The sequence below is a fragment of the Salmo trutta genome, chromosome 13 (assembly GCF_901001165.1).
Source record: "Salmo trutta chromosome 13, fSalTru1.1, whole genome shotgun sequence".
NCBI lineage: Eukaryota > Metazoa > Chordata > Actinopteri > Salmoniformes > Salmonidae > Salmo > Salmo trutta.
Window position 1 is genome coordinate 74,564,538 of NC_042969.1, and position 16,475 is coordinate 74,581,012.

The window sequence follows — 16,475 nt, forward strand, 5'->3', positions numbered from 1 at the left end:
TCACACTGAGCACGTGACAGACATGACAGAGTCTGGAGACACCGTGGAGAACGTTCTGCTGCCTGCAACATCCTCCAGCATGACCGGTTTGGCGGTGGGTCAGTCATGGTGTGTGGTGGCATTTCTTTGGGGGGCCGCACAGCCCTCCATGTGCTCGCCAGAGGTAGCCTGACTGCCATTAGGTACCGAGATGAGATCCTCAGACCCCTTGTGAGACCATATGCTGGTGCGGTTGGCCCTGGGTTCCTCCTAATGCAAGACAATGCTAGACCTCATGTGGCTGGAGTGTGTCAGCAGTTCCTGCAAGAGGAAGGCATTGATGCTATGGACTGGCCCGCCCGTTCCCCAGACCTGAATCTAATTGAGCACATCTGGGACATCATGTCTCGCTCCATCCACCAACACCACGTTGCACCACAGACTGTCCAGGAGTTGGCGGATGCTTTAGTCCAGGTCTGGGAGGAGATCCCTCAGGAGACCATCCGCCACCTCATCAGGAGCATGTCCAGGCATTGTAGGGAGGTCATACAGGCACGCGGAGGCCACACACTACTGAGCCTCATTTTGACTTGTTTTAAGGACATTACATCAAAGTTGGATCAGCCTGTGGTGTGGTTTTCCACTTTAATTTTGAGTGTGACTCCAAATCCAGACCTCCATGGGTTGATAAATTGGATTTCCATTGATTATTTTTGTGTGATTTTGTTGTCAGCACATTCAACTATGTAAAGAAAAAAGTATTTAATAAGATTATTTCTTTCATTCAGATCTAGGATGTGTTGTTTAAGTGTTCCCTTTATTTTTTTGAGCAGTATACTTGGTCTTCGATAATCCAGTGTGACTGTGAATTAACTATTTGAAATGGCCATTTAATTCGATACCAAATGTCAATATGAGACTTTTGGTACGAGTAGTACTTTATACCAATAATTCAGACTGGCATTATCCCGGACAGCTACAGCTGGCTTCGGTGGGTCCTTCAGTCTTGGAGGAAAGATTAGTAGCTAGCGGTTAGCCGTGGTCACCATGCCGACTGTCAGTGTCAAAAGGGATCTTCTGTTTCATGCCTTGGGCAGAACATACAGTAAGAAATGTTACTTACCTTTTTAAGTAATATATATTCAGTAAATTGTAGAATTTTTCGGCGTTGTATTTTCAGACAAAATATAGCGAGATAGTTGCTTAAGTTAGCTACTGTGGCTACCTAGCTAAGACAGTGGCTACCTAGCTAAGACAGTGGCTACCTAGTGGCTGATGCCGTGGCAATAACAGCATATCACGCTTTTTTGTGGGTTGTTTAACAACATATCACATATGTTACATACAAAACGGCATATACTCTGTTTCTACTGAATAGTGATTGAAAACATGATTTGATAGTTGACAGAACTGATGATGCTTGTTATTTCACGACGATTGCATCATTTCCCTATCCAGACCAATCCTACCCTGCTAAGTTACTGTACTGAGCACCACATAGCTACGTCCATTTAACTAGTAAAATGTGATTTAAATGAAGAATGGAGGTGGGACCATAATATACGAATTATTCCAACATATTAAAATGCTATTCTCTTTCCCTTCATTTCAGCTGATGAAGAATTTGATGAGTTGTGTTTTGAGTTTGGGCTGGAGCTCGATGAGATTGTGAGTAGAAGACAGTGAGGATGAACCTCAGCCATATCCACTTGTTTGTGTGATAGCCCAAAAACAATACATTGGTTAGCTATTCTCCCCCTAACCCTGTCTTTCAGACCTCAGAGAAGGACATCATCAGTCGTGAGCAGGGGGACACCAAGGCAGAGGGGGCGTCTGATGTGATTTTGTATAAGATCGATGTCCCAGCTAACCGCTATGACCTTCTGTGTCTGGAAGGGCTGGTCAGGGGCCTGCAGGTCTTCAAGCAGAAGTATGTAAAAACATCTATATGGAGAATTGTGTGCTTAAACATGACTTTTACATTGCCAAAGTACTTCAGCTTGTGCTGCTTTATTGTGTGTGTTGTCTTCAGCTGTGTATTGACATGTCCATGTGTGTCTGCGCTCCAGGATGGAAGCCCCTCGCTACAGGCGTGTGAGTCCAGCCAGCAGTGAGCCTCAGAGGCTGGTCATCACAGAGGAGGTGGGTGGAAAACATGGACCAGACTCTGTTTAATGACCTGGGTTTGGGGCAGAGTGTAGGGTTGGGTCATTTGGTCATCACAGAGGAAGGGAGGGAACATCAAATCAAATGTTTATTTGTCACTTGCGCCGAATACAAAGCAGTGTGACAAAACAACACAGAGTTACACATAAACAAACGTACAGTCAATAACACAAAAGAAAATAAAAATATAAAAATCTATGTACAGTGTGTGCAAATGTAGAAGAGTAGGGAGGTAGGCAAGAATAACAATAACGAGGCTATATACAGGGGGCACCGGTACTGAGTCAGTGTGCAGGGGTACAGGCTAGTTGAGGTAATCTGTACATGTAGGTGGTGGCGAAGTGACTATGCATGGGTAATAAACAAACAGCGAGTAGCAGCAGTGTACAAAAGGGAGGGAGGGCAGGGAGGGGTCAATGTAAATTGTCCGGTGGCGATTTTATTAATTGTTCAGCAGTCTTATGGCTTGGGGTAGAAGCTGTTGAGGAGCCTTTTGGTCCTAGACTTGGCGCTCCGGTACCACTTGCCGCCCTGTAGCATAGAAAACAGTCTATAACTTTGGTGAGTGGAGTCTCTGACAATTTTATGGGCTTTCCTCTGACACCGCTTATTATATAGGTCCTGGGTGGCAGGAAGTTTGGCCCCAGTGATGTACTAGGCCATTCGCACTACCCTCTGTAGCGCCTTACGGTCAGATGCCGAGCAGTTGCCATACCAGGCGGTGATGCAACCGGTCAGGATGCTCTCGATGGTGCAGCTGTAGAACCTTTTGAGGATCTGAAGACCCATGCCAAATCTTTTCAGTCTCCTGAGGGGGTACTGAAAAGGTTTTGTCGTGCCTTCTTCATGACTGTCTTGGTATGTTTGGACCATGAGAGTTCGTTGGTGATGTGGACACCAAGGAACTTGAAACTCTCGACCCGCTCCACTACAGCCCTGTCGATGTTAATGGGGGCCTGTTTGGCCCGCCTTTTCCTGTAGTCCACGATCAGCTCCTTTGTCTTGCTCACATTGGAGCAGACTCTCTGTTTACTGACCTGGGTTTGGGGCAGAGTGTAGGGTTGGTTCATTTGGTCATCATGGAGGTGGGGGAGGGGGGAAACATGGAGTGGACTGTTTACTGACCTGGGTTTGGGGCAGAGGGTAGGGTTGGTTCATTTGGTCATCATGGAGGTGGGGGAGGGGGGAAACATGGAGTGGACTGTTTACTGACCTGGGTTTGGGGCAGAGGGTAGGGTTGGTTCATTTGGTCATCATGGAGGTGGGGGAGGGGGGAAACATGGAGTGGACTGTTTACTGACCTGGGTTTGGGGCAGAGGGTAGGGTTGGTTCATTTGGTCATCATGGAGGTGGGGGAGGGGGGAAACATGGAGTGGACTGTTTACTGACCTGGGTTTGGGGCAGAGGGTAGGGTTGGGTCATACATCTTGTCATGAATGAACCACCACAGCAGTCCTTTGTGACAAGATGATGAATTAAGATATTGAGCTGTTGATGAATTCCTCTACATTTGTTGAGGCTGTGCAAAGGAGGCTTTGGGTTTGTGTTGGAAGTAAGATATAGTGTTTAGAGATAAATGAGAGAATCCTGACTGACTGTGGGTGCCCCTGTTTGTGCCTGTCGTAGACAACTGCTGTGCGACCCCACGCTGTGGCTGCAGTCCTGAGGAACATCACCTTCACACAGGAACGCTACGACAGCTTCATCGAACTACAGGAGAAACTCCATCAGAACGTCTGTAGGTTAGTCAGACACCTAACACATCTCTACCTTCACAGAAAAATATATACAACTCTCACACACACACACACAAGTTTGACCAACTCAGTGGCCTTGAGGTTAGTGTCTGCCCTTAGATTGGAATGTTGGGGGTTCGGTCCCTGTTTGGGTCATACCAAAGACTCTGATGGCTCTATGCTTGGATTGTGGGTATGGCTCTGCCACAGTTCAGCATCCAATTGGTGTACTTGTACATCAAGCTGCCTTGCTCTACAAAAAAACAGGAGATAGGCTCCTGGCCCTATGGGACATTCTGGCTCGGACAAGGCTTACTTATTACACACACAATTTCACCTCTGCATATTTATTGCAATGTTTTGGTCGGAGACTTTTTTCAATACCATGCCTTCATACTTCAGTGATGGCTTTCAGTGTGTTCTTCTCTGGTAGTCTCTGAGATGTTATCTCAGTGGATGTTGTGACAGTGTGTGTGTGAATTGACTAATCTGTGCTCCGTAGGAAAAGGACTCTGGTTGCCATCGGCACCCATGACCTGGACACCATTTCAGGCCCCTTCACCTACACAGCCAAACCACCTGGTGACATCCGCTTCAAACCTCTCAACCAGGCAAAGGAGTACACCGCACAGGAACTCATGAGCCTCTACAAGGTGAGCAGGGATTGGCTACAGAGATCATGAGCCTCTGTAACATGAGTTGTGATTGGGTATGGCTAGAGGTCTTTTATTTCTGTCATCCAATCTTTCAATTTGTATTTCTCCCTCTCAGACAGACAGCCACTTGCGACACTATCTGCACATCATTGAAGATGAGCCTCTATATCCTGTCATCTATGACAGTAACGGCATTGTTTTGTCTTTGCCTCCAATCATCAATGGTGAGGACACACACATACAGTGCATTTGGAAAGTATTCAAACCCCTTGACTTTTTACCCATTTTGATATAGCCTTTTTCTAAAATTGATTAAATTGTTTTTCTCATCAATCTACACACAATACCCTATAATGACCAAGCAAAAACAGATTGTTAGAAATGTTAGCAAATATATTAAAAATAAAAAATAAAAATGACATTTACATAAGTATTCAGACCCTTTACTCAGTACTTTGTTGAAGCACCTTTGGCAGTGATGGGGAGCGTCGCTGCACAGGTATTTTCAGGTGTCTTCAGAGATGTTCGATCGGTTTCAAGTCCGGGCTCTGGCTGGGCCACTGAAGGACATTCAGAGACTTGTCCCGAAACCACCCCTGCGTTGTCTTGGCTGTGTGCTTAGGGTTGTTGTCCTGTTGGAAGGTGAACCGTCGCCCCAGTCTGAGGTCCTGAGTGCTCTGGAGCAGGTTTTCATCAAGGATCTCTCTGTACTTAACTCTTTAATCTTTCCCTCAATCCTGACTAGTCTCCCAGTCCCTGCCGCTGAAAAACATCCCCACAGCATGATGCTGCCACCACCATGCTTCACCTTAGGGATGGTGCCAGGTTTCCTCCAGACGTGACGCTTGGCATTCAGGCCGAAGAGTTCAATCTTGGTTTCATCAGACCAGAGAATCTTGTTTTTCAAGATCGGAGTCCTTTAGGTGCCTTTTGGCAACGTGAACATTGGGTTCTTTGTCACCTCCCTGACCAAGGCCCTTCTCCCCCGATTGCTCAGTTTGGCTGGGCAGCCATCTCTAGGAAGAGTCTTAATGGTTCCAAACTTCTTCCATTTAAAAATTAAGGCTGCTCTCTTCTTGGACCTTCAATGGTACCCTTACCCAGATCTGTGCCTGGACATAATCCTGTCTCTGGGCTCTATGGACAATTCCTTTGACCTCATGGCTTGGTTTTTGCTCTGACATGCACTGTCAACTGTGGGACCTTATATAGACAGGTGTGTGCCCTTCCAAACCATGTCCAATCAATTGAATTTACAACAGGTGGACTCCAATCAAGTTGTTGAAACATCTCCAGGATGATCAATGGAAACTGAATGCACTTGAGCTCCATTTCAAGTCTCATAGCCAAGGGTCTGAATACTTACGTAAATAAGTTATCTGTTTATTTTTAATACATTATCAAAAATGTCTAAACCTGTTTTTGCTTTGTCATTATGGGGTATTGTGTGTAGATTGATGAGGAAAAACAATTGAATACATTTTAGAATAAAGCTGTAATGTAATAAAATGTGGAAAAAGTCAAGGGGTCTGAATACTTTCTGTATGGACTGTATATGCCAAAACTATTAACCTCGTGGACTTCCAATATTATTTACCCATGGTATGCTGTAGATACTGTTCTGTGTCTTGTTTTTCAGGGGACCATTCCAAAATCTCCTTGAATACAAAGAATGTTTTTATCGAGTGCACAGCCACTGATCTTACCAAGGCAAAAATTGTGTTGGACATGATGGTGACGATGTTCTGCGAGTATTGTGAAGAGCCTTTCACGTGAGTCCAGGCAACAGCTGTTTAGATTTCTATGATTGAAATGACTAATAGTTTAACCTAATATGTTATTGTGTGTAAAATAAGACCATGAATTAGTAGGAATCTGTTATAGTAATAAGAAGTTGCTTTGCCCAGCCCCACTTTAAAAGACTCCTCTTGACCTATCTCACATTCTGTCGCTCTCTCTCAGGGTAGAGGAGGCTGAGGTGGTGTACCCAGACGGAAGGACCTGTCAGTACCCGGTACTGTATTCCCTCACCATCACCCTGCAGTCTGTTTCCTTTTGTGGGAAAATATATTACAACCCACTGGTCAATATGTACATTTTGATTATCCCCATTCTATTTGTAACCCTCAAACTTTCTGCTATACCATGTGACCTCAGGAGCTGGCTTACAGGAAGGAAACTCTGTCAGCCGACTTCATCAACCGCAAAGTTGGCATCAGGTAACGAAGTGGCTTGAAATTATATCCAACCTTGTTCCTGGAGAGCTACCCTCCTGTAGGTTACAACTCTAACCCTGTTCCTGGAGAGCTACCCTCCTGTAGGTTATAACTCTAACCCTGTTCCTGGAGAGCTACCCTCCTGTAGGTTACAACTCTAACCCTGTTCCTGGAGAGCTACCCTCCTGTAGGTTATAACTCTAACCCTGTTCCTGGAGAGCTACCCTCCTGTAGGTTTTAACTCCAACCCTGTTCCTGTAGAGCTACCCTCCTGTAGGTTTTAACTCCAACCCTAATCTAGCACACCTGATTCAATAATTAGCTTATTGATAAGCTGAATCAGGGAAGTTACAACTGGGGTTTGAACAAAAACCTACAGGAGGGTAGCTCTCCAGGAACAGGGTTGGAGTTGAAACCTACAGGAGGGTAGCTCTCCAGGAACAGGGTTAGAGTTATAACCTACAGGAGGGTAGCTCTCCAGGAACAGGGTTAGAGTTATAACCTACAGGAGGGTAGCTCTCCAGGAACAGGGTTGGAGTTGAAACCTACAGGAAGGAGGGTAGCTCTCCAGGAACAGGGTTGGAGTTGAAACCTACAGGAGGGTAGCTCTCCAGGAACAGGGTTAGAGTTAACCTACAGGAGGGTAGCTCTACAGGAACAGGGTTAGAGTTAACCTACAGGAGGGTAGCTCTACAGGAACAGGGTTAGAGTTGAAACCTACAGGAGGGTGGCTCTACAGGAACAGGGTTGGAGACCTCTCCTCTAAATGCTAAGCAGAATGCTACCAACATGCCTTACATTTACATGACTCTCTTATCCAGAGAGTCTTACATGAGCAATTAGGGTTAAGTGCTTTCTCAATGAATTTTTTTATAATCACGTAGTCGGCTTTGGGATTCAAACCATCGACCTTTCAGTTACTGACCCAATGTTCTTAACCGCTAGGCTACCTGCCGATGTTTAAAGTTTGTAATGCTTTAACGTTTGTAATCTCCAGTGAGTCGACTGAGCAAATCGCTCAACTGTTGACCAAGATGTGCTTGCGCTCAGAGGTCATGAGTGACGGCGAACAGATTGAGGTGGAGATCCCGCCCACGCGCTCTGACGTCATCCACGCCTGTGACATCATGGAGGACGCCGCCATGGCGTACGGTTTCAACAATATTCCCCGCACCACGCCGCGCACATATACCGTAGCCAGTCAGGTGAGGGTTTCTTCAGCTGGTTATTCATTAATGAAGTTGATTGGTTGTTGACTGGAGCTGCTGGTTGGGTGCTATTATGTGGTGAGGTCTTATTTTCCCCCTCATGACTGTTGTGTTTTTAGCTCCCACTTAATAAGCTGTCAGAGCTACTGAGACAGGACCTGGCTGCTGCTGGATTCACGGAGGCCCTCACCTTCGCCCTGGTAATGACCACACTCTCTACCTTTGGACTCCAGGAAGAGTAGCTGCTGCTTCTGCAAAATCTAATGGGGATCCAAATAAATAAACACACACATTTTAATGTGTTGTATCTGTCTTCCTGTGCAGTGTTCTCAGGAGGACATAGCTGACAAGCTGTTGAAGAACATCTCAGAGACCAGAGCATGCCACATCTCCAACCCCAAGACAGCTGAGTTCCAGGTGGACCACCATTACCGTGGATTAATCATGTCTCTCTGATAACATTATAAACTGTCCACCTTTGGTCGCTGAATGATCTCGTACAGTTGCTATACACTACAGCAATTTTTAAGTTAAACAGTTGACTGGATTCTTTCACCCTCTGATGTGAGGGTGTTTCTCCACTTGAGGGTGCTGTGTGACTGGGTGGGTGTGTTAACAGCAGTGCTCGTCTTCTCCACCAGGTGGCGCGCACCACCCTGCTCTCAGGCCTGCTGAAGACTGTGGCGGCCAACAGGAAGATGCCTCTGCCTCTGAGGCTGTTTGAGATTTCAGACGTGGTGCTCAAGGATGAAACCAAAGGTGTGTTTGTGTGCGGGTTTGCCCTAAGTAATTCATAATAGACAGTATTCATGGATATGTGTTTAAGTAATGTCATTGTATGCCTGCCTTTCTTTATTAGGACAAACATGAATTTACAAAATGATTCCCTCATACTCAAGAATACACACACTGTCATTATCTGTTTTTCTAGACATCCTACAGTATATCCTGATGCCTATGTTGTCCTCTGCTCTCCCTCTCAGACGTGGGGGCCCGGAACAACCGTCGTCTGTGTGCTGTCTACTACAACAAGAGTCCGGGGTTTGAGGTGATCCACGGTCTGATGGACAGGGTGATGCAGCTGCTGGAGGTCAAACCAGGCCAGGGCAATGGCTACCACATCCAGGCTGCTGACGGTAAGACAACCAGGGAGCCATCTCAGTGGTTTAAACTGGACTCCGTTTCTTTCAATGGCAACTGATTGGTGAATGCTCTGGATAGGTTTTCAGTTTTCACCATGGTGCTTTCAACTGACGTGTCAAGCCTGTCCAACTAGCCTCCCGAGTGGCGCAGCGGTCTAAGGCACTGCATTGCAGTGTTGTGGCGTCACTACAGCCTGGGGTTCGATCTTGTGGCTGGTCATCTGCAAGCTGATTTTGGTCGTCGGTTGAACGGCGTTTCCTCAGACACATTGGTGCGGCTTGCTTCCGGGTTAAGCTAGCGGGTGTTAAGAAGCAGCGCGGCTTGGTGGGTCATGTTTCGGAGGACGCATGACTCGACATTCGCCTCTCCCGAGCCTGTTGGGGAGTTGCAGTGATGAGACAAGATCGCAATTGGATATCAAAACATTTTGGAGAGAGAAATTCCAAACAAGCTTGACCAACTCAGTGGTCATAAAGGAAAGGAGGCAAGGAAGTGGTATAAAACTAAAACCCATATCATGGTTTCACAGTTCACACCTATCCTCAACCTACAGTACAGCTGTGGCTGTATTTCCAGTGGAAATGATTCTAGAGGGTATTTTGTCCACTAGTGAAGTGAATGTTTTCCCATGGCACTCATGAATCTTGTTCCACAAATCAGTGTTTTTATTAGCTGTGGGTTCTGCAGGGCTCAATTAGCTCCAATCCCTCCCATCTCTGTGTCTCTCTCACTCCACCTCACTCACTCACCACAGGATGTGTCTCCTGTCACAATCAGTGGGGAAATCGATGGGCTCAAGGACCACAGAAAGAGAGGGATGAGGAGGGGGTGAAGAGGGAGTGCAGGGGTGTGGAGGATAGAGAAACGGGGAGATGGAGGGTAAGAGAGCGTGTCGTCAGCAGTGGGAGTCAGACTGCTGCTGCAGTGCGCATCCCTGGGTTTACAGGGAGATCCATGGGCATTTAGACTGCCTGAAACAAACACTCAGAGCTACAGAAAACACGTAGACTGTCACATTTACACACTATTATGCAGAGAGCGAGAGCTGTCAGTTGTCTCGCTCATAGCCATGCGGTGTAGGGCTGAGTGGTTAGGGAGTTAGCGGAAGGAGAGCCTCTTAAGGAGCAGATGCCCACGTTTCACTTAACAACTGTGTCAAATTCAGCCCTTCCAATTCACTGTTAAAGGCACGCTGTACCCCCCTGACTGTGGTTAGTGTTGACCTTGGCTCAGTGAGAATGAATCTGAAGAGGGTTTTCAGGGTTGGTGGAATAGGTTGTCATTTGTCAGGCTGGCTCTGGCTATAAGTGTAGCATTTTTAATGACTGGTTGTCAGGATGCTGCCCTGGAAGAGAGACACACACACACACACAGATCATGCAGAGATTTGTCTGTTGCTAGTTATGAGTAAGTATCTGAACGGTGGCTCAGGAGTACATTAGCTTTTAGGAGCAAAGCAGTGTGGGAACAACTGAAGCACCATGGGAGCAGAGAACAGAACAGCATAGGAACGGAATGTAACATGTCTGTGGAACTGGAGTCATGGCAACCCTGAGCCTAGCTCCTCTTGAACAGGCTCTAGCAGTCAGTGTTTTAAAAAACAAATCAATGAGTTGTCTCTCACATCTGAGAATAGTTCTGTCTCATTTTGGCTTGATCTTAGGTGTTTCGTCTGTGTAGAAACATTTATTCAGAGACTACATTTTTGATGTTTATTTTCAGTGGACCACTGAGAAACCTCTTCTTCCTTACCACCCTCCTCTGTTTCCCCTCTTTTCTTTCAGATTCCACCTTCTTCCCTGGTCGCTGTGCTGAGATCTTTGCGCGCGGGAAGAGCATAGGACGCCTCGGGGTCCTTCACCCTGATGTCATCAACCGCTTTGAGCTCACCATGCCATGCTCCGCCCTGGACATCGACATCGAGCCCTTCCTGTGATGTCACACGCAGACACACGCCTGAACCTGTAACACCACCAAACTCATCTACTCATGTTCAGTCCATCTCAACACAGGCTTTCCCAGCTCCAGCAGAGTACAGCCCAACCTGCTGCAGCTGAGCTCACATTTTCACGCAATTGACATCACATTGCAAGCTTGAGATATGTGCGAAAGTTAGGATTTGGCCCCAAATGAATTGTTCAGTTTATATCATGCGTGGTATTTCTGTTGATAAATGTACAACAGTGTATGAAGTAACCATAGAAATTATAGGCTGGTATATACAAATGATGTGGCTGTATTTTTATCTCCATGGTAATTAAAGTGAATGAGATGTCAGCCTGTGACTCAGTCCTGTGTTTTTGAATTCATCTCAATCCTGCTTCATTTGAGCTTTAACCAATATACTGTACTATACCATTTAAAGACATTGCTCTGATCAATTGTATTGATTCCAGTTATTTACATTTAAAGGTTTGTCATACAGCATATAGGCCTAATGCACTGTATGAGTGTAAATAACAGGAAGCCACAAAGCTGTGGTTCAACAGGTTTACTTGTGGTGTCCAACTGGTATGGTCTTGTTCGGTGGGTTAATGGTCCTGGGCGGAGCTTCATCTACTTGATACAACAGGACATGAACTCTGACATACCATACAGTACTGTAACTGCAGGTGTTGCTTAGGTCTGTTTCCGTGTGATAGTTATTTCGGACTTCCTCACCAAAGCAAGTAACGTTAAATAAAATCAGTGTAACATTGAATCTTTTAATTTGTCTTCTGTCTTTCAAAGTTACATGTGTGAAAAATATAGAATCAATGTCGGATGTATAAAAAATGTAAATGTCAGAACATTCTTACACAACACTTGAATGATGACAGGATCCTAGCATGTTTTATACAGTATATACACCACCGTTCAAAAGTTTGGGGTCACTTAGAAATGTCCTTGTTTTTGAAAGTAAAGCACTTGTTTTGTCCATTAAAATAACATCAAATTGATCAGAAATACAGTGTAGACATTTCATGTTGTAAATGACAACTGTAGCTGGAAACAGCAGATTTTTAATGGAATATCTACATGGGTGTACAGAGGCCCATTATCAGCAACTGTCATTCCTGTGTTCCAATGGCACGTTGTGTTAGCTAATCCAAGTGTATCATTTTAAAAGGCTAATTGATCATTAGAAAACCCTTTTGCAATTATGTTAGTACAGCTGAAAACTGTTCTGCTAAAGAAGCAATTAAACTGGCCTTCTTTAGACTAGTTCAGTATCTGGAGCATCAGCATTTGTGGATTTGAATACAGGCTCAAAATGGCTAGAAACAAAGATCTTTCTTCTGAAACTCGTCAGTCTATTCTTGTTCTGAGAAATGGTTATTCCATGCGAGAAATTGCCAAGAAACTGAAGATCTCGTACAATGCTGTGTACTACTCCCTTCACATAAACCGTGTTTGATACTGTTTTCTAAGTGACCCCAAACTTTTGAATGGTACTGTATATATTTTAACAGTTCATAAAAGCATTGGGTCATAGCAGTCCCAGTACTATGAACAGTCTATTGACCAGAATAAACTGGACCAGGCCTATAGATGTATAGGTGGTGAATCTATACGGCACCTCGATCTCCTTCCTTCTCCTGGCGTCTATGTCTTTGACTGACACTCCATACCAGGAGCACAGCACCCACAGACCGGCTGTCTTCATTATCTGTCGAGTCGCCACCAACGCCACGACACCCACCACAAAGTGGGTGCTGGCCAGGGCTAAGCCACCCAGTGTCAGTGCTGGCAGGGGTATGGGTAGCACCCCCTGGGGCTCAAACGTCTCCCCCAGCCTCTCATTTACCCAGTAGCCCACAGAACAGCCTGCACCCACCCCCAGGATGGTGGTGGTGTCCCCGCGTGGTGGTGTAATGGCCCAGCTCAGGGTAGGTGCAGCTCAGGAAGAGAGCCAGTACCAATGCCCCGACGGGGGAGAGTGGAGAGGTGAGCTGGAGCCAGTTGAAGGTTTCCCAGTATGGATAGGTGACCAACATTAATGTGGCTGAGATTAGAGCACCACAGATCAAGTCCTGAAACCAGCAGGGAGGGGGAGTATATACATACATGTATGTATTACATTTTTGTAACTGCTTAGACAGATGTATTCATAGTTGATTGAAGGGTGATGTGGTCTTTATGCTGATGAAGTGCTAGTCTGAGTCAGAGGCGGCTGGCGTGGAATAGCAATAAGAGGACAGCCTCATTGTAACGGCTGGAATGGAATGAATGGAACAGAGTCATACATGTGGTTTCTATATGTTTGATACCGTTCCATTTCTTTCTTTCCAGACATTACAATGGCCCTGTCCTCCTATAGCTCCTCTCACCAGCCTCCTCTGGTCAGAGTGTTGCTCTTGAACCTCCTTATCTCATATTTACTCCAAATACTCTTTACCGGTCATAATGAACTACTTATTCTTATGTAAAGGCATGATGAGTGTCAAAGTGAAAGGCAGGTCCCCCTAGCTAAGAGTGCCAGCCAGACATACTGTATGAATAATACATCCTGCATTGGGCCTGAATGTTTTATACATTACTTTATACAGTACTGTCGGGGCAGAGCAGCAGAAGAGACTTACCAGAGCGGAATGCATGCCTGTGCACAGATGACTCAGACACACCAACACAGACAGCACCCCCGCCACAAGCAGACCCACTTCAAACTGGAACTGTGGACAGAAAATAGAGGTACACACAAATCACACTCTGACAACAGGAGGTTGGTGGCACCTTAATCAGGGAGGACAGACTTGTGGTAATGGCTGGAGTGGAATGATATCAAACACGGTTTCTATGTTTCTGATAACATTCCATTCTCTCCATTCTTCCCCTCAGCAGCCTCCACTGACTCAGACGTGGGTACCCACGTGTGTGAGTGCACACACACAAACACTACTACAAAATACACAACTTTCTGATGAGACATTCTCTGATAATCTAATAAATGATGGATATGATCTGAAAACCTCATCAGCTTGGGACTGTCAGACTATGATGGTGGAAGCAAGAAACTCCCAACATCCCCCTAAGACAATTACATCTTCTGTCATCCATCTACATCACCCTAAGACAACTACATCTTCTATCTGTCATCCATCTACATCCCCCTAAGACAAGTACATATTCTGTCATCCATCTACATCACCCTAAGACAACTACATCTTCTATCTGTCATCCATCTACATCCCCCTAAGACAACTACATCTTCTATCTGTCATCCATCTACATCCCCCTAAGACAACTACATCTTCTATCTGTCATCCATCTACATCCCCCTAAGACAACTACATCTTCTATCTGTCATCCATCTACATCCCCCTAAGACAACTACATCTTCTATCTGTCATCCATCTATTCTGCCACTTTGACATATGGACTGCCTTAAAGACATCCTCTGTTTTTCAACTGTCTCTGTCCATCTCCCCTTCCCTCTCCATCCTTTTATATCATTTACCCATTTGTGTTTTTGTTTCCCTCCATTTCAATGACAGTGAAGAGAGCCTATGTCATGTGTATTCATTGACCTCCTTTTCTCCTCCCTCCCTCCCTCCCTGCTTCTCTCTCTCTTTCTTGTGTCTGTTCCTTTCCCTTGCAGTTGGGGGGCCTTTCAGAAGAAGTTAATGAAGAATGGACTCTGAATGGACACAAAGGATGTTGGGATGGAGGGGCCACTGTGATTGACTGTCCTGACCTTTCACCCCTCAGAACCTAAGAGATGGCCTCAGGCCATTCAGACCACTAAACATCTATAGCTATGTACCCTCTCAAAAACAGAAACTAAGTCACCACATGCATAGCTATGCATGCTCTCTCAGAAACAATGTCACCACTGCAGTACACTACCACTGTATCTGAGGCTGGTGTTGTTTGAGTAGCTGATTGATTGATTGTTCTGTGTGAGACAGAGAGAAGAGAGAGAGAGAGAAGGAGAGAGAGAGAGAGAAGGAGAGAGAGAGAGAGAAGGAGGGAGAGAGAGAGAGAGGAGAGAGAGAGAGAGGAGAGAGAGAGAGAGAGAGAGAGAGAGAGGAGAGAGAGAGAGAGAAGGAGAGAGAGAGAAGGAGAGAGAGGAAGGAGAGAGAGCGAGAGAGCGAGAGAGCGAGAGAGCGAGAGAGCGAGAGAGCGAGAGAAAGAGAGAAAGAGAGAAAAAGAGAGAGAGAGAGAGAGAGAGGGAGAGAGAGAGAGGGAGAGAGAGAGAGAGCGAGAGAGAGAGAGAGAGAGAGAGAGAGAGAGCGAGAGAGATTGACAGTCATTTACTCTAGTCTATCAGAGGAACAAAGCAGCTGTGGAGTGTGTCTGATGGTGACTGTTGGTGCCTGATGGTGAATGATGGTGACTGGCCACTCCGCCCCTCCCACCACATTGCCTGGAAGGGCAGTCAGGGTCAGGACTCAAGGACTCAGGAGAGACAAGTCCCCTGAACAGAGATGCTTACACCTATTTCAGGTCCTTCAAATCTGCATACACTGAAGGTCTAGAGGCAAGTTATTTTTTCAGACAAGGCTGTACAGTGTCCAGCAAACTACACTGAACAAAAATATAAATGCAACATTAAAGTGTTGGTTACATGTTTCATGAGCTGAAATAAAAAATCCCTGAAATTTTTCATAGGCACAAAAAGCTTATTTCTCTCAAATATTGTGCACAAATGTGTTTACATCCCTGTTAGTGAGCATTGTAGCATTGTAACTATGTTGGCACCAAACTCTCCATATTTATTTTACATCTATAGTTCTGTACAGGCCTTGTCCCAGGGGAGTGAGCAAGCGATGAGTCTCCCCCAAGACTGAGTAGCAGAAGCTTGGCAGGGGACCCAAGAGGCTCAGGGTGCTGCATAGGCCTCACTTGAACCCTGGAAGGGGCGCTGAGGAGTAGGGTGAAGAAGATGGCGGTGCTGGCCATGACGTGAGTGGAGGGAAGGCCATACTCAGCGTCCACACGCTTCTCCAGCTTCACCACCGGGGGCGNNNNAGAGAGAGAGAGAGAGAGACAGAGAGAGAGAGAGAGACAGAGAGAGAGAGAGAGAGAGAGAGGGTAGGAAAGAGTATGTGAGCGACAGAAAGAAAGATAGAGGTTGTGACTATTCAAATCAAATCAAATCAAATTTATTTATATAGCCCTTCGTACATCAGCTGAAATCTCAAAGTGCTGTACAGAAACCCAGCCTAAAACCCCACACAGCAAGCAATGCATGTGAAAGAAGCACGGTGGCTGGGAAAAACTCCCTAGGAAAAACTCCTGAGAAAGGCCAAAAACCTAGGAAGAAACCTAGAGAGGAACCAGGCTATGAGGGGTGGCCAGTCCTCTTCTGGCTGTGCCGGGTGGATATTATAACAGAACATGGTCAAGATGTTAAAATGTTCGTAAATGACCAGCATGGTCAAATAATAA

At 45.8% G+C, this 16,475-nt stretch overlaps 2 protein-coding genes across 2 annotated transcripts; one reads left to right on the forward strand and one right to left on the reverse strand.

Annotated features, from left to right (window-relative positions):
* The first annotated feature begins 974 nt into the window (after positions 1-974).
* On the forward strand, positions 975-11,805 carry LOC115206526 (phenylalanine--tRNA ligase beta subunit). Its single transcript, XM_029773620.1, has 16 exons — positions 975-1,084; positions 1,592-1,647; positions 1,755-1,909; positions 2,049-2,121; positions 3,772-3,887; positions 4,384-4,534; positions 4,653-4,761; positions 6,177-6,309; positions 6,500-6,551; positions 6,695-6,756; positions 7,751-7,958; positions 8,081-8,161; positions 8,286-8,378; positions 8,603-8,720; positions 8,945-9,097; positions 10,889-11,805. Exons 1-16 carry the CDS (start codon positions 1,027-1,029, stop codon positions 11,038-11,040), a joined length of 1,770 nt encoding a protein of 589 aa, XP_029629480.1. The 5' UTR covers positions 975-1,026; the 3' UTR covers positions 11,041-11,805.
* A 674-nt stretch (positions 11,806-12,479) lies between these two features.
* LOC115206527 (sphingosine-1-phosphate phosphatase 2-like) lies at positions 12,480-16,051 on the reverse strand. Its single transcript, XM_029773621.1, is given in 4 exon segments — positions 12,480-12,943; positions 12,945-13,117; positions 13,667-13,756; positions 15,930-16,051. Coding segments are annotated over 4 exon segments (690 nt in total). The 5' UTR covers positions 15,987-16,051; the 3' UTR covers positions 12,480-12,573.
* Positions 16,052-16,475: the final 424 nt, after the last annotated feature.